The 22,079-nt window shown below is 43.6% G+C and overlaps 1 protein-coding gene across 2 annotated transcripts; it reads right to left on the bottom strand.

The window, feature by feature from the left end:
* Positions 1-333: 333 nt before the first annotated feature.
* On the bottom strand, positions 334-20,368 carry LOC115635613. 2 transcript variants are annotated; one of them, XM_030534624.1, is made up of 7 exons: positions 20,134-20,368; positions 9,512-9,649; positions 7,748-8,071; positions 5,480-5,794; positions 4,578-4,688; positions 2,625-2,684; positions 334-1,185 (listed from the first exon to the last, which is right to left on the bottom strand). In XM_030534624.1, exons 2-7 carry the CDS (start codon positions 9,579-9,581, stop codon positions 1,145-1,147), a joined length of 921 nt encoding a protein of 306 aa, XP_030390484.1. In that variant the 5' UTR covers positions 9,582-9,649; positions 20,134-20,368; the 3' UTR covers positions 334-1,144. The 2 variants fall into 2 exon arrangements, with proteins under 2 accessions (XP_030390484.1, XP_030390485.1); XM_030534625.1 differs by having other exon boundaries at positions 20,195-20,368.
* Positions 20,369-22,079: the final 1,711 nt, after the last annotated feature.

Raw genomic sequence — 22,079 nt, 5'->3', positions numbered from 1 at the left:
AAACATGCACTAGTTATCTAGGACAAGGTTCCCTGGCATCCTAGGCAGCTGTATGTCTGCTTGGGGAGGCATTGTTTAAGCCTGGTGGGTACTACAATTCCCAGCAACCACTGGTGCAACTTTCAATTAAGTTTATTTAATCAAGGGTTTCAAAAGGCCTGGCCTTTCCCCAGAGAGCGTTTGGAAAAAATTACTAAAATCTGGCCCTATGAGAATCTCCCATAGCTTTTCAGCAAGAGAGAGGAAGACAGGTATCTCTGTGTCTTTCAACATAGCAAGATGTTTGGATAAAATCCATGGCCAAGATGTTTTTTCAATGGATGCCTGAAGTTAGTGTCCTAAATCTATATTTTAATTACATGATTAAAAGCCTTGACAAACAGCACACTTTCATTCTTTAGGGTGAAATAATCCAGGTAACTGTCAGCCCACAAAACAAGATTCCCCACGTTCTTTCTATATTTTTTATCATATTTCAGAAGAAAATCAGTGCAATTAACTTCTGCAATCTAATTGTGAAGTTGGGGCCTCATTCATTTTCTCTTCAGTGTGTCCATTCAGCAGACATCTCTTGCAAGTAATTGAAGTTGGTGCTGAGTCAAGGGCTGTTTCTCAGTTCCACAGTCCCCTCACAACACAGCATTTGGTTGGTGAATTAGATTGGCATTCACACCACAAAGTCTTTGTGATCGTGCACTGCGCTTCTGTCCTGATGGCAGCAGGTTAATAATGCTACATAATGCAGGGGATAAAATGCTCCATACATGTAGCCGCCCTATTAGCGCATCCTAAAGGGCTGACTATTAAGGTAGGAAACAAAGCTTTGATTCCATCAAAAGTGGTGAAAATATGGCCTTAAAGCATCAGTGTTTCAGGGAGGGAAAGAATGCTGCTCAGATTATCAGACCACATTTTCCACTGAGTTACACCAGTGAAACTGAGAGGACAATGTAGCCCCTTGTCTGCAAAACAGGATGTCTGACAAAAAAAGTCTTTAAAATGCTAGTTGCTTCACACTGTTGGATTGCTTAGCATGTATGTTCTGAATGACTGAGTTTCTGTATCTACTGCTTTGCTTAAATTTAGTTGCATTGGTGCAGGCTGGATCATCGTTTTCATTGAGGGGGCATCTTGTTTTCACACATCACACTTCTTGGTTAGGTGCATTTTCTTTTGCTTTTTCATCTGTAAAAATCGAGGGGAAACTCTTGTGAGAACATCATCAATTCAATTCCCTCTTTACAAAAGAAATATCTGAAGCTAGGTAAGTGGCAGCTGGGTGACGGTGAGCTTGCTTCTGCTTTATCTCACACCAGTGTAAATAAAAATCCGTGACAGTCAGTGACATTACACCAGTGTAAAATGGGTGTCAGTTAGATCAGAACTGGCCTCTGTGTATCTGTTTGGATACAGTACAGGCAAAGCACAGACTGTGGTGTACCAGCTTCCCCTGCATGGCCCTGCCAAGGTACCTCAGCTCTGATCTAGTGGAACTGTCTCTAGGGCCGAGAGGGATTCTGGCACCGTGGTTCCATAGGGGTTGGTGTATGCTACAAAGGTTTTGCCAATACTATATAACTGCACTGGCAAAGCACCTGATGGAGACACAGCGTGTTCCAACAAGAGGCATTCTCTGCCATTATAGTTCATAGATTTCTACATTCCAGGGCCAGAAGGGACCATTGTGAGCATCTAGTTTGACCTCCTATGTGACACAAGCCATTAAACTTGCCCAAAATAATTCCTTTTGAACTAGAGCATAGCTTAAAAAAAATCCATCAGAGATTTGAAAATGGCTATTTATGGAGAATCCACTATGGCTCTTGTTCCAATGGTTACTTACTTTCACTGTTAAAAATGTACATCTTATTCCAGTCTGAATAGTTAAACCATCTCTCCGAACAACATAAACCATCCACGCAAAAGTGCCCCTTTGCCAGAATAAGCTGCAGCTACACAGCTGTTTTGTCGGAATAGGTATGGTTATTTTTTCTCATACCCCAACCGACATAGCTATGCTGGTCAAATTTTACAGGGCAGACCTGGCCTCTGTCTGTAGCCTGTCGGCTCAAACTTCCAGTGATGAGTTGCAATGGGAGTGCTGGGTGGGTTGCCAGCACTGGAAGGGAACAGGACATTGCAGATGAGTATAGAGGGGCAGAGGCTGAGTTTCGGTAGGTTTAACATGCGTGGGTAGAGGTGTGTGGTGGTTTTAAGGAGTGGTTGGGGAAGGGTGGCAGCAGTGAAATAGGAGTTTTGGGGTCCATCAGCTGAGCTGTACGGTGTCCCAGGACTGGCAGTGGGTGCTTGAGATCAGGGATTAGGTACTTTTCACAGCTGTGTATGCTCCTGGAACATATTCACTTGGATTGCTGCAGGTCAGAACTGAGTTGTATTTTGGCAGAGCTGCGGGGGAGAAGCACATATAGCCAGTCCATGCAACGCACGACATTGGGTTCTTATCAGCTTTTCATTGTGAAGGGCACTAAAATGTAACAAAGCAATCAAATCACAGATATTGGGCTAAATTCAACCCTGGCACAATGCCACTAATTTCAGCTGAATTACACACTGGATGAACGTGACCCATGATTAGATAAAATATGAACAATGGAAAGGCTTACTTTGTCTCAAAAGTGGAAGGAGGGTCCTTAATAGGTCTGCAAAATTCCCTTTTGCTGTTGCTAGGAAAATGAAGGGGGAAAGGGATTGGTGTTAGAAAATGTACGAAACCATTCAATGATTTAATTTCAGGAACTATACTGTATCATTGAAAACAGATTTTAGCAGTGCTGGCTTTACCGTGTTGACCAAGACAATGAATGAGAGGCAACATCCCATTGTGAGCACAGACACAGGAAAGGACTACATTTTGATTTTGACTGGGGTCAATCATGTGTTTCGGTGCAGCCCCCTGCATGCTTCTCTGATCACTTGCATACCAGAGGCAATGCTGTCTTGTGTGTGTTTGAAATTCTCTCTCTGGACTGGGTTTGGCACTGCTATCCAGTGCTTCACTTTAAATGCCATCTGAAATTTAGCAAGAGATTAATCCTTTGCCTGGCTTGAGACTAATGGCAAAGGGAAACATTTTCAAATATGCCTATGTTACTTAGGAGCCCTGATCCCAATGACTTTCAGTGGGACCCAAAAACATCTCCTTGGGACACTTTTAAACAATATATCTCTATTAATGGAGAGGCTGGACTTTACTGTGGGCAGAATTGGACCGTTGGAGCTGGGAATTACACCTCTCAAACATCATTATTTTGCAGGGTAGGACACATTCTATGGATATGACTGAAAAGCACAGGTTACTTTAGTGCAGGAAAAAGATACCCTTGATTGCCTGGAGGACAAGCAGGGACACTCTACTTTCCTGCTGTCTCCATTACAATTTCTCATTCTCTTTAGGGGGTGCAAGGTAAGGTCCATTGGGCGTTACAGGTTTGCATTTGTTCATTTCTATGGTATCAGTCTCCAACAAGCTTCATGCAAACTTCCCATTATGTTCTTGGATGTAGCATGAAGTGTTAGGTTTCAGTCATGAGGACATATGGGCTGGAATGGACTCTACCTAGTTTGTAGCATAGAGGAGTTCAAGTGCATACAAATACTGGCTTGTAGGGGAGGGATAGCTCAGTGGTTTGAGCACTGGCCTCCTAACCGCAGGATTGCAAGTTCAATCCTTGAGGTGGCTATTTAGGGAACTGGGATAAAAATGTGTCTGGGGATTGGTCCTGCTTTGAGCAGGGGGTTGGACTATAGATGACTTCTTGAGGTCCCTTCCAACCCTGATATTCTATGATTCTAAATCAAGTCAGTAAGCTGAAGAGGAAAGTAAGGATGTGTCTACACTGCAAAAAGAGCTGTGTTCCTAACTCAGGTTAAAATAACAGTGAAGATGCAGCAACTTTGCCTTTAATTTGGGATAGTAGCTAAAGTGCAGGCCTAAAGGGATATGTCTACACTGTAGCTGGGCACAGGCCTCCCAACCTGGGTAGGCAGACTTGTGCCAGTAATAGCAGTGTGGACATTCTGGCTCAGGCTCTCAAGCCCACCTAACCCCTGGGTGTGAGCTCGGGTGGCCAGCCCAATTCTTGCTGGAGCTACAACCTCCACATGGCTATTTTCAGCATGATCGCTTGAGCCTAGCTAGTGTGAGTCTATCTGCCCAGGCGGGGAGGCTCACATTCAGCTGCAGTGTAGACATAACCCAGGGGAACATGGGGTTAAATTTGAGCTGCTAATCCAAGTTGACATGTTTTCACTGCTATTTTAACCTGGACAAAGAGCTTTTCTTTTGCAGTGTAGACATATCCTTAAGCAGCAGCATTCCTCCCTCTTTTACACTCATGGGATTGGTCTGCACTAGACATTTTAATCTCAAACTATTTTGTTACCAGTTAACATGTGGTAGCTAACAAATTTCAAAGGCTGGCATGGACACTCCCCACATGTTTGTTCCAGGCTATCTCCATTAAGTGTGGATTAGCTGAGTTTGTGATACTAGCTCCTAGCAAGTGACTTTTTGAAACTCATCGGGTGCAGGTCGAACAGGCTTCGCCCTGCTGTACCTCGCTGGCGATGCCTGTAGTATAGAACAGCTGCAAAACAGCAGAGAACCAGAATGATAAGCACTAGAATGATGGGAATGCGCTCTTTCATGGTCTTCGGAATTTCCTGATCTGGAAAGAAAAAACAGGTGTGTTAATAAGGACCCAAAAACATTACAGTGACAACCAAAGCCGTAGCTTGTTTAAAGCAGTAATTCACAGCAGGATGACTTTTGGGTCATATGGTACATTCGGCAGATGTTCATGGTAACTTTTGTGATCTTGTTTTCAGCTTACTTGGAGGAAAATTTTCAAAAGTGCCTATGTGATTTAGGAGCCTCAGTTGACTTCCAATAAAACATAAGCAGCTACAGGCTAGATCCACAAAGAGACTTAGGCACCTTGTTACCCAGTGCAATCCACAGCCCTGAGTTAGGCACCCAGCTCTGTATGCAATGCTTGGTGACAGTTAGGAGCCTAAGAAAGGGATCTGCAAAAGCTAGCACGCTTAGCAAGGAGCTGCCTAAGCTAGCCAATGGGAAATACTTTGGCACCAATCTCCATGTGGGATTCACAGACGTGAACCCTCTCCTGGCATCAGATACCTAAGCTCTTTCTTGTACAAAATGCACTGACCACACTACTTCGTACTATGAAAAAATCTAGACTAATCTAGCATGTGAAGCAGAAGCATGTGAGATATTATTCAAAAATCTCTGCTTTACCTGCATACAGCTATTCCTGGAACAATATGTTGGTGGTGCTCACTAATAATGGCATGAGAACTAGTACTCTGAGAACTGCCAGTCACCCCCTTCCAGCCGGGGAGCAAGAATTCTGCACATGACACCTGCTAACGTTACATCATCAGGAGACGATTGATTTCTGTCTGAAACTCGAAGTATTTCTGCTATATCTTATACCTGAGGTTGAAGTGAAATGAAGGTAATCGGCGACTGCTTTGTGGGCACTAAGGCATTTGGTTTTGTTTCTCTTGGTGTGCACATCATACAGCACAGTGCAGCAATACTCGGAGGCAGTTAAGTTGGGTTTCTCATGGAGAGTGCTGGTAAGGCTGGTTATGCCACCTTCTGCTTCCTCAGATACCAGGCTTGCATTGCCTGTCAGGTTATTCCCGTGGCCATCGAACCAATGGACTTGCCTTTGTCGATGCCCTATAGGTGACAGGCAGGCGAGCTTTCTTCCGTTCCAGATGAGGCTAGGCTCAATTTCTGGATCTGAAAGAAGCACAGTGTTGATTATGGCTTGTGCAATATCCATTGCTTTTTGAGGGCCTGATCTTGCACCACTGAAATCATTTGACACAGGATTGGGTCCACAACAACTGAATGATTTCTGCCATTTGCAAGCATTTAGAGTCATCTGAACGTTGCTTTCCAGAGCGATTTCCTCAACGGGTGAGTAGGGGTCCTAATTAACAGCTAACCTATGGGTCAAATTCAGCCTCAGCGTGTGTGAGTAACTCCACTGAAGTTCATTTGAGGATGAATTGGCCCTAGAACTGTGTAACAACAGCCCTGGCTGGATTTCTGTGGGGATGGAGCTAAATTATCTGGTGCAAGGAGGGGTTATAACTGCACCTTGTACCATACATATGAGTACCGCTGGGGAAAATGGGAAGTGACAATAAAAGAAAAGTGGATTGTGGAATCACTAAAGATTCTGGAGACGGGGAGTTTATAAACACAAATGGTTTCTGCCAGGATGGTTTGGGTGTCTGTTTACACCTGATTGATTTCTCTAAACGTTTTATATTGCAGGTGAACGTGTAATGCAGAAGGCTTCACAGCAGTGACTTCAGTCACACACAATGCAGCCATGTGCTCTACAGGCTTCCCTCCCCCAGCAATTCAGCAGCCCTCGGTCCTTTTCTCAGCTCCCTGTGTCTGGTCCAGTGCTGACCTGTGTGACTCCTGCTGTTCTAGCCATGGCTGTCATGACCTCAGCTTTCCTACAACCCAGACAATTGCTGCCACTTGGGAAATTTTAGATCCTGGACCCCTCACTCTGCTCCCTTATTCCACGGGCCCCATCCTCAGGAGTGAGGGGCTTGCTGATCAATATGGTAGGTGCCCTTTGAAGGCCATTGCAGGAAAACTCAGTGAACCCTAGCTCCATGCCAGTCTTGGTTAACAAACACTTACTTTATTGCCTGCAGGTAACCCCAGGAATTAACTCATTTAGTGTGGGTCTAAAGGTGCTCGCTTTCCCCTCTCGTTTACCAGGAAGTCTCATTACAGATTTCCAGTCAGACTTCCTCCACAGCTCTACCAATGCATCACAACCCTCTCGGGCACCATTTATCTATTCCTGTACTGCTATACATGGGCTAAATAGTGGCTTTGTCCTGGGTAAAAAGCAGCATGTAACTGCAGTGACCCAGGAGCGGACTTGGAACTCAGAGACTCACAATATGGCCTCCAGTTTCCTGAGGGCTGAAGGGAGAGAGAAGAAAGGGGGGTTAATCTATGTCAAGTCTCTACCTGGCAAAGGTTGCTTCCGCTTGCATGCTGGAGGCAGCTGCACTGGGTGATATGTTGGGGGGAAGGCAGAACCAAGCTTCCCTGCAATGCTCACCAATGCCCACACTCTGCCTGGCCACGTTCATGGGAGGGAGAGTAGTGATGGCTACCTGTCATGGCTGCTCTTCCACCCTGCGCTAGTACCCGTGACGTGGACAACAGGCACAAGAGAACGGTGTGCCTTAACCCTGGGTGGATACACAGTAAAGGCCACAATCCAGCCCTAAACAAGCTAACATAATTCAAATGATTGGAACAGGGAGAAGAACACAGTTACATTCCATGTCCCTATTGAGCTAAAACCTTGACACTTGGTGAGCTCACTCATTATGGAGTGCTGAGAACAAGAACAATAAACACTGAGCTTTCACCTGTCCATCAGAGGTGACCTAACAGTCACCACTCTTTTATTGCAGTTCAACCATTTAAGACAATGGGATTGTGCAGGCCCAACTCGGTGTTTGAAATGTTTTATTTATTCTGAAAATCTCTTTATTTTATCAAAAACCTCTAGTGCTGGTAATCGTCCTCCTTTGAAAACGAATCCCTGGTCTAACCAAACTTATTTATTAAAATGCTCAAAAAAGTAACTGAAATCTGGAGTAGCTTTATTATAGTATCCATGATCCTCTCTGTGCCATAGTTTACCTGTAATCTCAAGGTTGGTACATCCATCGCGTTCACCATTGTCAGAATAAAGATGCCATTTATAACCTCCTTGATCAGATGGTTTAACTTCCTGTATGTGCACTTCAGAAACGTTGTGTTGTAGCACCAGCCGAATTCTTCCCTTTTCACTGGAATAGTTTCCTCTCCAGGTGTTAATAATAGTTTCTAAGCACGAGTTCTGTTTATTACACCTTTCACAGCGCTTAACTACCATGTTTGTAATCTTCATGTTGCCAATGCATGAAATTACTGCCGTTTTTTTATATTCTATCTTGACAGCATTGCAGTTGAAGGTTGCAAATGCTGAAGGGGAAAAAGAACACAAATAAATTATTACTCAAGCAAAAATTATTAAGTGAAAAACTAGTGTTTGGTTGCTAAAATATAGAATAGATTTAAGTGGAGAAAACTTGTATCTGTTAGAGACCATTTGGCCATATTCTGTCCCAAGTTAGACCTGTGCAACCCTACATAAGCAAATACGTGTAACTGAGCACAGAATTTTAATTTGGGCTAAACTAATCTCTAGTGTAATTCCAATGATGTTTGTGGAATTACACCTGGGGTGAATGTGCCCTAAGATGACAGACAACTGATGACCAGCAGTTAAGTCTACTTTACCCAAAGAGCATTTCCAGTAGAGGGAGTAGCACTGTTACCATATTAGCACATCTTAGGCTCAGCCTTAGTCTGGGATCCTGGGGCTCTGTAGACAGGGGTGCTACCATGAGAGCCAAAGTGGAGCTTCCTTACTGGCCGAGCTGGTGAGAGCAATGACCAGCCTGTCTGAGCTGCGTGTCACTCTGTAGAGCTTACAGGAGACAAATGGGATATAACGATTGCTCTAAAACCGATCTGCAGGCTGATTCCAAACCATGCTGACTGTGGTGAGAGTGGAGCTAGAGGGAAGAGGTGATGCTGTGGTTTGCAGTATCCCTTTAGACTAGTCAGGCCAGCTCCAGCTTTTTTGCTGCCCCAAGTGGCAAACAAAAAAAAAAAAAATGATAAAGCCGACCAGCAGCACCTTGGCGGCAGCTCAATTGTGCCTCTTCATTCTTCTGTGGCAATTCGGCTGTGGGTTCTTTGCTCTCTCTCTTGCTCTTCAGCGGCACTTCGGTGGCAGTTCAAAGGGGAAGAGAGGGACTGAGTGACCCGCCGCCGAATTGCTGCCAAAGACCTGGACGTGCCGCCCCTTTCCATTGGCTGCCCCAAGCACCTGCTTCCTTAGCTGGTGCCTGGAGCTGGCCTAGTCTATGAGTACTGTAATGTTTTTTCTTGCCAAGTTGCTAGTCCCTCTCCACAGAAGGCTCTAGCTTCAGTTCTTTCTAAGTAGCCTAACTCTGTTTCCTCCTTGCCCTCACTCCAGCTCATTGGGTTGCTGGTTTTAATTGTTAACAGATCAGCTTTCTCCTTGGAGCACAAAAAACATATTATTGTATGATGAGAGGCAAACACACAGGGCCAGCTCCAGGGTTTTTGCCACCCTAAGCGGCAGGGAAAAAGAAAAAAAAAACCCACGATTGCGATTGGCGGCAGCTCTGTCGTGCCGTGCTGCGCTACTTTCTTATTCGGCGGCAAATCGGTGACAGGTCCTTCCCTCTGAGAGGGACCAAGGGACCCGCTGCCGAATTGCCGCTGAAGAGCCCAACATGCTGCCTCTTCCCCTTGGCTGCCCCAAGCACCTGCTTGTTGAGCTGGTGCCTGGAGCTGGCCCTGCAAACACAGTAAAATCAGATTACTTACTGCTGTTGGAGGCACTAAAGAAAACGGACAGGAACAGGAGGCAGACAGCTGTTTTCTGGAGGGAGCCCATCAAGCGTCCCAGGTGGGTGAGATCCTGAGGTGAAAGATGCTGCAGACCTCCAGCGTTTTGGTATTATTCTATCAGAGCAGAAAAGGTGACATCAGTTTCCTGAGTATAAACTTAATTTACAGCCTTTAGAATTCCCAGCCCCTTTTCATCCTGTTTTTTAATCTTCTTTTCACCAGCAACAAAACAACCCCTCACCATGGGCCTTTTGCCGAAAGAAGAACCCATTGTACAACACAGCAAATGCCTTTGGATGATGACCGGGCAGCAATGGGTGACAGCTCAATCTAGTCAAGGAAGGGGGTTGGCAGTGGGGACTCTTGGGTTCTGTTGCTGATTCTGACGCTGTGTGACCCTGGCTTAGACTGACCCTGGTGACCACTCCTATAGCCTACCCTGGCCTCACGTCTTGGGCACAAAGGAATGCAAGCAAGAGCATGGAAATGGTGATTTTCAGAAGTGTACATCTCAGTAAAACCTGAATGGAATTTCCTGGTGCAGGGGAGGGAAGGCCCTTCTCCATTCTGAGGGGTTTCCCTCTCCCCACATATGAAAGGCCTACTGCAAACAAGGGAGGCATGGGAGCTTTTCAAAAACAGTCAAGAGAATCATTTATACCAGAAAGTGTTAGGCATCCTAAATGTAGGGATTGCTACCGACCCTATCATGCCTAAACCAAGAGGAATGTAGCTTCAGATCTGCTGTGGATTAACCACTTCTAAGGATGAGTGGGTAATCGTCTCCGTGGCCCAGGCAACCTTTGTGTCTGTGCTGGAGTGGTGGCAAGGGTGCAGTTCAGTCATGGTGCAGGTGTCTGCCGTGTGGACATCTGTCCTGCAGAAATTTGGCCTGAGAATCAATACTAAACTGCTGAGCAGTTTTCAGACTGTAATAACTTTCCTGCACTGCTACCATGGCCGAGATTTGAACCAGCGACTCAGGTACTAAGCTGCTGGATCCTCCATCACTATCCTGAGACCCACTGAGCTCTCAGAAAATAAGACACATAAGTCGTATTTATTCTTCATCTGAATTTGGTGTTGCTAAATAATGAAATTCCTCAAAAAGAACAGGAGTACTTGTGGCACCTTAGAAACTAACAAATTTATTTGAGCATAAGCTTTCGTGGGCTACAGCCCACTTCATCGGATGCATAGAATGGAACATATAGGGAGGAGATAGATATACACATACAGAGAACACAAAAAGGTAGGAGTTGTCCTGCCAACTCTAAAAGGCTAATTAATTAGGAGAAAAAACTTTTGTAGTGGTAATCAAAATAGGCTAAGCTTTTTCCCCTAATTGATTAGCCTCTTAGAGTTGGTAGGACAACTCCCACTTTTTCACGTTCTCTGTATGTGTATATCTATCTCCTCACTATATGTTCCATTCTATGCATCCGATGAAGTGGGCTGTAGCCCACGAAAGCTTATGCTCAAATAAATTTGTTAGTCTCTAAGGTGCCACAAGTACTCCTCTTTTTGCCAATACAGACTAACACTGCTGCTACTCTGAAAAATGAAATTCCTGTACTTTTCTTCTTAAACCACCAGAGGGCACACTGTGTTCAGTTAACAAGTGACAATGCACAAAATTTATCTTGTTTTGCATTTCTAATCTTTGCAAGTTTCAGGTGCCCTATCCTTCCGCTACTAGCACCTCCTAAGGAAGTTCCTCTCTGTTTCACAGTATTTAAGTATATGGAGGATGGTGTACATAAATAAATGTCATTTAGAGAGCTGATGTTAACTTGAAAACAATCTTACTTTTCTCTGAAAAATTTGGACTTACTATTCTTACAAGGTTATTATCACTGAACAAAGTTAAAAAATATTTTTCTCTCTGTTTTCGGTGTATTTATTTTGTACATAGTCAATTTCACCATTTCCCCTAAACAGTCTATTGGCCATGATCATGTAAAAAATTAGGCAGATGCATAACTTCGCTGAGCTCAGTTAAAGAATTACTCACAAAGATCCTTACAAACATCAACCCGGGAACAGAAATGTCCTTATAACGTCTTTAAAGGAATTTAAGCAAACATTTCTGGACATATTGTTTCAAAGGTGGGCTAGCAAAAGCTAGTCAAAATAGTCAAATTAAAAAAAATCAAGTTGGCTGATGTCAAACCCCAATGAACCGTGCAATTAAATCCAATGGAAATTAACAATTCTTTGTGCGTGAAATCTTACCGTCTGGGCACAGTCTGCATTTTTTTTTTCAATTCTACACTACTCATCTGTCTTTTTGTTACTCACAGGTTTGCCAGAATGATTAGCCTACATGACTGGAGAGGCCTGCTAGTTTGGCCTGAAAAAAGCTATAATTTTAGAGGCATTCAAAGGTGTCTAGAAATTGTGGTTCATTTCAGTTTACATGTGCCGAATTTACAAAAATAAAAAAAATGGCCAAGGCTCTCTATGTCAAGTTTTGTTGCAAGGAAATTATCACCGGTCTGACAGAAACCCCCCGAACAGGGAAGCTTACAGCAAAAACAACAACTAATCATTAACTAGAGAACCCAGCCCAGAGGTAGGAGAGAGGAGCAAAGGTGGGTGATCCCAGGACCTGTTCCTGCAAACACTTAAACCCAGGACTTGTAGCTTCACCCATTGACTTCCATAGGACTACTCCCATAAGTGAGATTGCTTAAGTGTTTTGCAGGATACTGGGCCTTGAGATTAGTTGTCTCCTTCATGACCTATGTACATACTTCTTGTTGTTCATCTTGGGCTCTTGTGTAATCTTTATCTTTGTTTTCAGTCTGTAACTGTACAACTACCCTCATTTCAGGCTGTGTTTTCTCTGCTACTCTCTAGCACTATACTGGAGAATTCGTACCTTGGATCTGCCTCTTTCTTACCCTTGGAAACTTCTTGCTCTTATTTTTAATTCTGCATAGGTCTGTACATTGCTCATTCTTTCCTGCCTGGCTCAAACTCTTCAGTATAGATTCTTATCTCTGGAAACACTTTCAATCTCCTCCCTATCGCGTTGATGAAAGTCATGGATTTGAATGTAGTGCTCAGGAAAGGGTTCCTTTAAGACTGAGCCAGACTTAGCGTATGAAGCTGATGCTGGGCAAACTTCTCCCACAGGCTTCATTAACACACCTCAATCCCATCCTGCAACGTCTACGTATTCTGCCACTAAATCTGCACACAGCTTTGCCAGTGCTCCTGAGCCCTGACCTGCAGCACAGCTGTTCCATTCCTAGGCCCACACACAGCTCTGCCAAAGCATCTCAGTACTGACCTGCAGCACCAGCTTTTTTTGCCTACACACAGCAGTGCCAAAGTACCTTCATTCTGAAGTAAACCGGAGGCAAAGGGGTTCCTGCAACAATGAACTAATGAGAAATTGTACATGGATTTTCATAGACCAACATTTACCAATTTCTCCCAGTTCTGATGTTGATCTGTGAGCCGTATACCACCCTGTACAGACGTTATGGCCTGTTCTGTATATTCTGTGTGGATTTCACAAAATGTGTATGAAGTATTTGGACAGCTCTACAAGGTTTTCACTTGGGGCGTTTTATTCAGACCAGTAGAATCAGGCACACGCTTAACTAAACTTTTCATTAATGCCAAGATCTACTTGTCCTTGAAATAGATACCTCGATAAAAATGGTGAGGAGGGAACCAGGAATATGAATTAATAAGTCCTGCAGCAGCCCTGAAGGGGCCATCACTAGAACAGCACAATCAGGGAGTGACACGACACACTCGGCCTCCAGTGTTTGCACCGTCCTGTGCTTTGAAGTGACCTCATTTTCCATCCAGCCCTTAAGGTAACATATTGTACAATACCAGATACCTACAAATAAAACGATTAGACCGTGATATAAATCAGAGCAGTCAGCTAGAATTGCCAATAGCTGTTAGGGGAAATCATTTCATTAGACTGAACTTTCTGCTCCATCAGTGTCAGTGAAGTGTGACATTTAACTTTGCCTTTAGCCTTATCAGCTGTGCCAGTGTTCTTCAGGTTGGGTCTGTTCCCAGGTGCGGAACTTAGCCACTCTTACAGCCTGTCCTGGGATGAGCACTTCTTCACGGTCCTTAACTCCTGTTGATGTCAATGAGAGTTGAGGCTGCTCAGGACTAGGCTGTTCATAGCTAGGGTCTGATTTCCCCACCTTTACCCCAGTGCAAACTTGGAGGAATTCTGTGAAGTCAATGGATGTAACACCCGTGTCTAACTGATGAAGGTAAAGTGAAGATTAGGGCCCCATAATTTATTTCATGGCACTTTGCTCTCCAAGGGAAACAGAAAAGTTTATCATTTGCCAGCCCAGGCCCCACAGATCTCAGCTGCACTCCAGACTCAAGGCATCTCTGACCACTGGCAGAGGTTTGAGAACAAGGCTGAGCTTCAGGCTGTTTTTCACTGTCTAAGAAGCAGTTTGCACATCTCTACTCAACTGGACTGATTCTGTGAGATCAGGGCTGAGTACTGCCAGCTGACAGTGACACCAATGGCAGTTGAGGGTGAGGAGCTGAGAGATAGATGGAGACATAAGTCACCTTTGAATTTTTCACAAAGGTCACAAGGAGGTTTAGCTACTAAATCCATGGGCGGAATTTGCCCCAGTGTATGTGCATGCAACTTACATCGACTTCAGGAGGAGCTGCACCTGCTTATGCCAGGATGAATTTAGGGCTATAGCTAATGCTGAAGTCAGTAGTGTCACATGTAAATCAGTGTAGCTCTGACTTCAGTGACATGATGCCAATTTAAACCCGATGAGGAACTGATCCTAGATGTTTAATCATATCTCCGGAGGCTCCAGAGGTGAAGCTATTCCAGCAAAAATCAATGAGACATTAACAAGATGCTCTGTACTTTTTGTGTCCATTGGTCAATAAAAATGGATTTTTTGAAAAAAGATAAACCATAGTCACTAACATGGGACCTTTTAATGTATGGTAGAGAATTAAAAACTGCCATGCAGGGGGCTAGAGAACAGCTCCTACCTGTATATGGCTGAAAGATGTTAATACAGAGATAGATGCATATCATTAAGGATCATTGATATTAAGGGTGGTTATTACTGAATGCAAACTTTTGTAACTTGAATAAAGACACATGTAAGGCCTCACCTACGCTGTAAAAAGCCACTGGTTGGTGATTCCACTATGGTTGCTGCCTGACACTGTTAGCAACATGGTTCAGGCTTACAGTATAGGGAAAGGGGAAAAATGTGATGCAGGAAACTACAGGCCTATTAATTTGACCTCAGTTGTATGCCAGGTCTTGGAACAAATTTTGAAAGAGAAAGTAGTTAAGGACAAAGAGGTAAACATCAATTTGGATAAAATGCAACATGGTTTTATGAAAGGTAGATCGTGCCAGACCAACCTGATCTCCGTCTCTGAGAACGTAACGGACTTTTTAGACAAAGGAAATGCAGTAGATCTAATCTACCTGGATTTTAGAAAGGCACAGTTCCACATGGGAAATTATTAGCAAAATTGGAAAAGATGGGGATTGATGTGAGAACTGAAGGTGGATAAGGGACTGATAAAAGGAGAGACTACAGTGGGTCATACTGAAAGGTGAACTGTCAGGCTGGAGGGAGGTTACTAGTCGAGTTCCTCAGGGATCGGTCTTAGTACCAATCTTATTTAACATTTTTATTACTGACCTTGGCACATTAAGAGAGGTATTTCCAACAGAAACAGGGAGATGTTACTGCAGTTATACAAGGCACCCTCGAGAACTCATCTGGAATACTATGTGCAATTCTGGGCTCCTATGTTCAAGAAAGATGAATTCAGACTGGAACAGGTGCCAAGAAGGGCTACTAGGATGATCCGAGAAATGGAGAACCTGCCTTATGAGAGGAGACTCAAAGAGTTTGGCTTGTTTAGCCTAACCAAAAGAAGGCTGAGGGGAGATATGACTGCGCTCTGTAAATACATCAGAAGGATAAATACCAGGGAGGGAGAGGAGTTATTTAAGTTAAGCATCAATGAGGATACAAAAACAAATGGATATAAACTGCCCATCTACAAGTTTAGAGTTGAAATTAGATGAAGGTTTCTAACCATCAGAGGAGTGAAGTTCTGGAGCAGCCTTTCAAGGGGAACAGTGGGGGGCAAAAAACCTAACTGGCTTCAAGACTGAGCTTGATAAGTTAATGGAGGGGATGGTATGGTGAGGGATGGGGAGGGCTCTGAGTTGCTACAGAGAATTCTTTCCCAGGTATCTGCCTGACATGCTCAGGATCTAACTGATCTCCAGATTTGGGGTCAAGAAGGAATTTTCCCCCAGGTCAGATTGGCAGAAACCCTGTGGGGGGGTTCATTATCCTCTGCAGCATGGGGCACTGGTCACTTGCAGGTTTAAACTAGTGTAAATGGTGGATTATCTGTAACTTAAAAGTCTTTAAACCATGATTTGAGGACTTCATTAACTCAGTCAGAGGTTAAGGGTCTATTACAGGAGTGGGGGCAGGGGGGGTGGAGGGAAAGATTCTGTGGGCTGTAATGTGCAGGTCAGACTAGAAGATCATGATGGTCCCTTCTGACCTTAAAGTCTATGAGTAAGAGTTCCTCCTGCATGAACTGAATTCCTAAATCCCATGAATCCTTTTACTTTGCCACAGCATGATTTGCTTAGCCAAAGCGTATTCTGGTTTTTTTTAAATTGACCAAAAACCTTTCAGTGTAATGGGACAGATAAGTGAGATATCTCATATTTTGTATGATGTCCCTCGCTCAGCCACACACACATTTCTTGTGTCTCCAGACTTGGGCTGGAAAACTTGGGAGGGTTTTTCTGATAAGCCTCCCTTCTGGGGAGGCAACCTATACCCTGGGCGAAATTCAACCCTGGGGTAGCTCCTCTGAAATTAATGTGATGGGTTTGGCCTCCTGTGAACTGCCTTTTGCAGAAGCACAAGAGCAAATATCAGAAATGAGAGGTGGGAAAGGGGAGAATTAACCAAAGAAGGAAAGGAGTTTGGGAGATAACGAATCAGACTCTCTGGCCCTAACTAGAAAGCTCGGAGCTCAGATAGCAAAGGGTTATGAATGCATGAATTTCGTACATCAGCTGCAACCTTTTTGTGTCTCTCGTTTTCCCCTGGTCTGGCTTTGTTTCTTGCATTTCATTTGCTATACACAAGCCCTATGTTTATTAAGACAGAAATAAACAGATTAACCTAGTGGCCCACAGCTCAGTTTTTTCATACTGGGAAGATACAATGTTGATACAATGTTAATAAAGGGTCACATCCTGGAACCCTTACTCTGGCAAAGCACTCCATGAAATCAGGGGGATTTTTCTTGAGCGAATACTTAGGACTGCAGGGTTTGGCTCAGTAAAAATAAAACTCAGGATTCGAAAGTGCTTCCCAAATATTATACAGATATTTCTCATAGCCCGGTTGTGAAGTAGGGTTTGAAATACCCTGTTCTACAGACAGATAAACTGAGGCACAAAGGGCCTTGCTCAGGATCACAAGGTGATTCTATGGCAAAGGGAACAATACAAAGCAGAGGTGAAATAATGGTTCCTATTGAAATTAATAGCAAAATTCCCATTGGTGTCCATGGAGCCAGAATTTCAGCTAAAGAGTCCCAATCTTACGCTGCTACTCTGATGACTAAACCCCACTTTCTCCCACCTTAAATCATGGGGGTTTGCGCAAACAAGGCCGGGGAACCAGTTCTAAATACTGTGAGTGACAAGCAGAGTGATAAATTCATTCCTGGTGTAACCCTCTGATGTCAATAGAGTTACATCAGTGACTAATTTGTGTCCATCTGTACAAAGGGGCATGGAGGACAAGATGTCCACTCAATGTGCAGCAACAGGCCAAAAAGAAAATAGAATGTTGGGAATCATTAATAAAGGGATGAATAATATGATAGAAAATATCATGTTACCTCTATATAAATCCATGGTATGCCCACATCTTGAATACTGCATGCAGATTGTGATCGCCCTATCTCAAAGATATATTGGAATTGGAAAAGATACAGAAAAGGGCAACAAAAATGACTAGGGGTATGGAATAGCTTCCATATGAAGAGAGATTAATAAGATTGGGACTTTTCAGCTTGGAAAAGAGACTACTAAGGGGAAATATGATAGAGGTCTATAAAATCATGACAGGTGTGGAGAAAGTAAATGAGGAAGTGTTATTTACTCCTTCTCATGACATAGGAACTAAGGGTCACCAAATGAAATTAGTAGGCAGCAAGTTTAAAACAAACAAAAGAAAGAGCATAGTCAACCTGTGGAACTCCTTGCCAGAGGATGTTGTGAAGGCCAAGGCACTAACAGGGTTAAAAAAAGAACTAGATAAGTTCATGGAAGATAGGTCCATCAATGGTTATTAGGCAGGGACGGTGTCCCTAGTCTCTGTTTGCCAGAAGCTGGGAATGGGCGGCAGGGGATGGATCACTTGATGATTATCTATTCTGTTCATAACCTCTGAAGCACCTGGCATTGGTCACTGTCGGAAGACAGGATACTGGGCTAGATGGACCATTAGTCTGACCCAGTATAGCAGTTCTTATGTCCTTATGACAAAAGGGAGCTGGTGTTTAGGAGGGTGATAGACAATTAACAGGCTCCAGATCCCCCCTACACTAGGTAAATGCACCTGCATTTCACAGCTCCCATTGCACATGCACACCAGGTGTCCATCCCATGACCTTTTTGGTGTCTGCTACAACAAATGGATAGGTGATGTGGATCTGGAGATCTCTGCGTTCCTGGGGGTTGACAGAGACCCCAGCAGCTCACCAGTTAAATATGGAGGCTGCTATCAGCCTTTTAAAAGGTAACTTGCTCCAAATTTCAGACCCCCATCGGTAGTGGCAGAATCAGACTTGCTGAAGAATTCAGGGATTGTTGAATTCCTCACACTCCAGTCTAAGTACCTGCTAGCTGTGAGACTCAGTCCATAAACACCGTATGACAAATGGAAAACACTAAACAAAATGTGAGCTATTGAAGACAACAAGGAAGTCGAGCCAACAAAAAATAACCAGCCCCAGAAAAGCCTTCCTTGAATTGCCACGCCGAGTCTGCAGCTTCGTTCTGGCAATCCTAGCTGGGTTCATATTCACTTTAAGGGTCATTCCTGCTGAGTTACATCTGAAATTAATTGGGACCCATTAACTCAACTGGGGAAAACACTTTTCCCTGTCAATCACTCTACAAAATAAGCGCTACCACTCTAAAAAGAAAAGTTCAAGATGACGAGAAAGGACAACACACAACATAGCTCTGAGACAAACAAAACAGCGCAATCAGCAATTAACTGGGGTGATGGGATTCTGTGGGGAAGCTGTATTAGACTCCGTGGGAAAGAATGCAAAATAAGCTGAATATTTTAAAGCACATTTGCTCAAACCACTGGCTATTACTCAAGAGTTGTTTACTGCTTGCAGCCTTTAAAGCGATTTTAAATTAAAAGAGCTGAGGCTGCGTGGAAAGTTAATTTCAAGTCAATACATCCCTGCAAACGAGATTGTTACTGGTTTGCTTCCAGCCCTGCTGAGTCACAACAGATCTCCTTGGAATGTAGCAGTAGGTACACTAGCAGTATAAATCCATGCTGTAATGTAATGCTCAGTGCCTGCTACTTCTCAAAATCAAGAGCTGCAAGAATTTTAATTGTAAAGTTATGGCAAACTATTTAAAACCATTCCTTTGCAAAACATCTACAAAATAACCACTTTGGGAAAAAGGGTCATTCCCTTTCCAAAAACACTGCTAAGAGGCTATGACAAATAGCATCAGTGTGATGGGGACATTCACCTGAAGATTAAAATTCTGGATGTGTTATGTGATTCAGGACCTGACTGTCCATGCTTTACCCCTTGTATGGTTATTCACACCTGTGTAAAGTGGCTGTAAAATGGGACCGTTTTGATCAGATAAAATTTTTTTACCCACTTTGCACAAGTATAAATGATGCGAAGACAGGAAAGAATTATTCAAAAGTTTTGCTAAACAGCATTCAGATGCAGAACATTTGCAGCACACCTATTTCACGGGTTGCGTCTTAGCCGCAAAACAAGGTGGTGTGTTTTTAAATGATTAGCAATCTCAATATAAACACCTACTGCAGACTATAATTTTTACTTCCATGTAGCTAGTTGAAATAAATCTCAGGTCAGGGGTGTTTGACCTCAACTAATTACAAAGAGGAAAAACTACAGTGTCTTGCATGTCGATTTAGCTATCATAAAGTAGAAAACAACTAACAAATATTTTGCAATGAATACGTAGCCTTACTTTCATCTTATGGCAGGCAAAGCAATCTCTGTGGGTTTAAAACATTTGGGAAAACACTCAAAGTTGCAGAGAATTGTTTGCACATCATAAACAACGTGCGTAGAACACAAGCAACAGGGAACTTCCTTATACAGCATATGTTCTAAAAGAGTGAGTTGCTCAGCTGATAACTTAGATTTTCAATACAAATTCCTGACTCTTTAAATTGGAAACCAGCAAGCTTTGTAATGGAAAAAACACAATCTGGTTGTCACCTGTTCAGACCTAGGAAAAGAATAACCTAGTACAGTACCTGAAAGCTGACAAGCATCCAGTTTTCGATCCCTGACTGCTTCGTTCCCTAGTAAACTCACTTCCAGCAGCTGGGAATCTTGCAAGAGAAGGACTTCAGCTGTAAGCTATTAACTTTCCCACTCTAGTTTATTCTGCAGATGCTTCAGCCCATGGGATTGTTTTCATAGTCTGGCAGGTGAGGAGAATCTGGGATTTTCCTGCTTTGTGTTCATCTTTGAGCTCGGGTATGAAATGAAAGCACTGGATTTCCCATCATATACCAAGGTACTTTCACTTTCATTTCTACAGCCAGCACTTTTACCTAATCAGTTCTGGGTACAGGTAGAGGAATTAGAAATCATTGTACAGGTCAAAAAAGGTGAGGCTATGCCAGTGGCTGTCGAGTTGTGGGAAGGACACAACTGCGGCCAAAAGGTAGAAATGACTTAGTGTTGTAATTAAGCACATTCTCTCTATTTGTAGAGCTGGTTCTTACATGGGTGCTTGGCTGGTGCCATAACCTTAAGCAGTGGGGGAATAACAGTAGGGTGGACTGAACCCAGACTGAACCTCAGAATAGGACCCCTATTCCCTGGGGCCTCTTTCTAGCTCTGCCACTGATTGGCTGTGTGACTCTGGGTAAGTCTAGTGAACTTCCCCGAGTCTCAGGTTCTCTATTTGTAAAGTGATGCTCACCAACCGTGGCAGGACAATTTGAGATCTACTGATGAGCAGCACTATCTACTCAAGTACTGTTATTGTTTAAATGGAAACAGTAGGTAGCATTATTCTGCAATGTCCTGTTGAGAGAGGGAGTGCGGCTCGATGGGTTTGAGCAAGGACTCCTGGGTTCTATTCCTTATTGCCTCACACGCTGTCATGTGGCCTTTGTGTGCCTCAGTTTACCCATCTCTAAAATAGTTCACAAAGGTATTGGGAGGCTGCATTCCTTACTCAGGTGGAATGCTCAGGGACCCAAGCAGAATCATCCCCAGTGTTTGTAAAGTGCTTTGAGATCCCTGGAGGAAAAGCTAAGCATTAACTACTACCCACATCAGTGAGGGAGAGGGGCATGTATCAGTTTCTAGAAAGACAAACAACAAACCAGTATAGGCTCAGGCACAGCAGTCTCTCCAGCAGTGCTTTGGGCTGCCAGCATATGGTTTGAACAAAATGTTTCCTGTGGATCTCAGCTGTGTCTGAGACCAATGAAACCTTCTGAGGCAGCATGCAGGGAATGGGAATGGGATGAGGGATTCATGCAAAGCATAGACTCAAAACAATTGTTGCCCTGCTTTCGTGCCTGCTGTTTGCACTGCCACGTATATGTACAAGCAAGAGACAATAGAACAAGAAATCCCAGAAAGCCATTTCTGGACTCTAATCTGGTTCAATGTGCCATGAAGACAGAAGAGTGGCAATGAGTGCTGGATTTAAGTAATAATGGTGGATTCCTTTAGAAAGATTCTGTCACATTTCAAAGTGCCTTATTGTATGGTCATGTTCTCAGGCAAATGGGCCCAGATCTTCAAAGGCATTTAGTTGCATAACCTGCACTGATTTCATTGATTTAGGAGCCTAAATACATCAGAGGATCTGGCCCAAGGTTGCTAATTCCTAGCCCGTAATACTAGGATCCCAAGTGGGCTCCTGAGACAGACACTGACTCAATATGGTTGTGTGTCCACCAGCAGAAGGCAGAAGATTGAAAAAGAAATCCCAAACTCAGACTCCAATATATGGGAGTCACTGCTTGGGAAGTTTGGGGATGAACACACCTTGAATGGAACAGGGAGGCTGGAGAGTTTGGTCTAGAACACGAGATGTGGGAATCCTGAGTTCCATTCCTGACTCTCTCAATCTCTGACCACATAAGAGAAGTTTTTGTCCTCCAATACAACACCCAGATAAATAGGCTTTGTCCAGGGGTTATGCATGAAGTTGAGAGGATGAAATCCTCCCTCT

This window comes from Gopherus evgoodei, chromosome 15 (genome assembly GCF_007399415.2).
Source record: "Gopherus evgoodei ecotype Sinaloan lineage chromosome 15, rGopEvg1_v1.p, whole genome shotgun sequence".
Taxonomy (NCBI): Eukaryota; Metazoa; Chordata; order Testudines; family Testudinidae; genus Gopherus; species Gopherus evgoodei.
The sequence above is the reverse complement of the archived record's forward strand: the minus strand, read 5'-3'. Positions and strand labels throughout refer to the sequence as shown.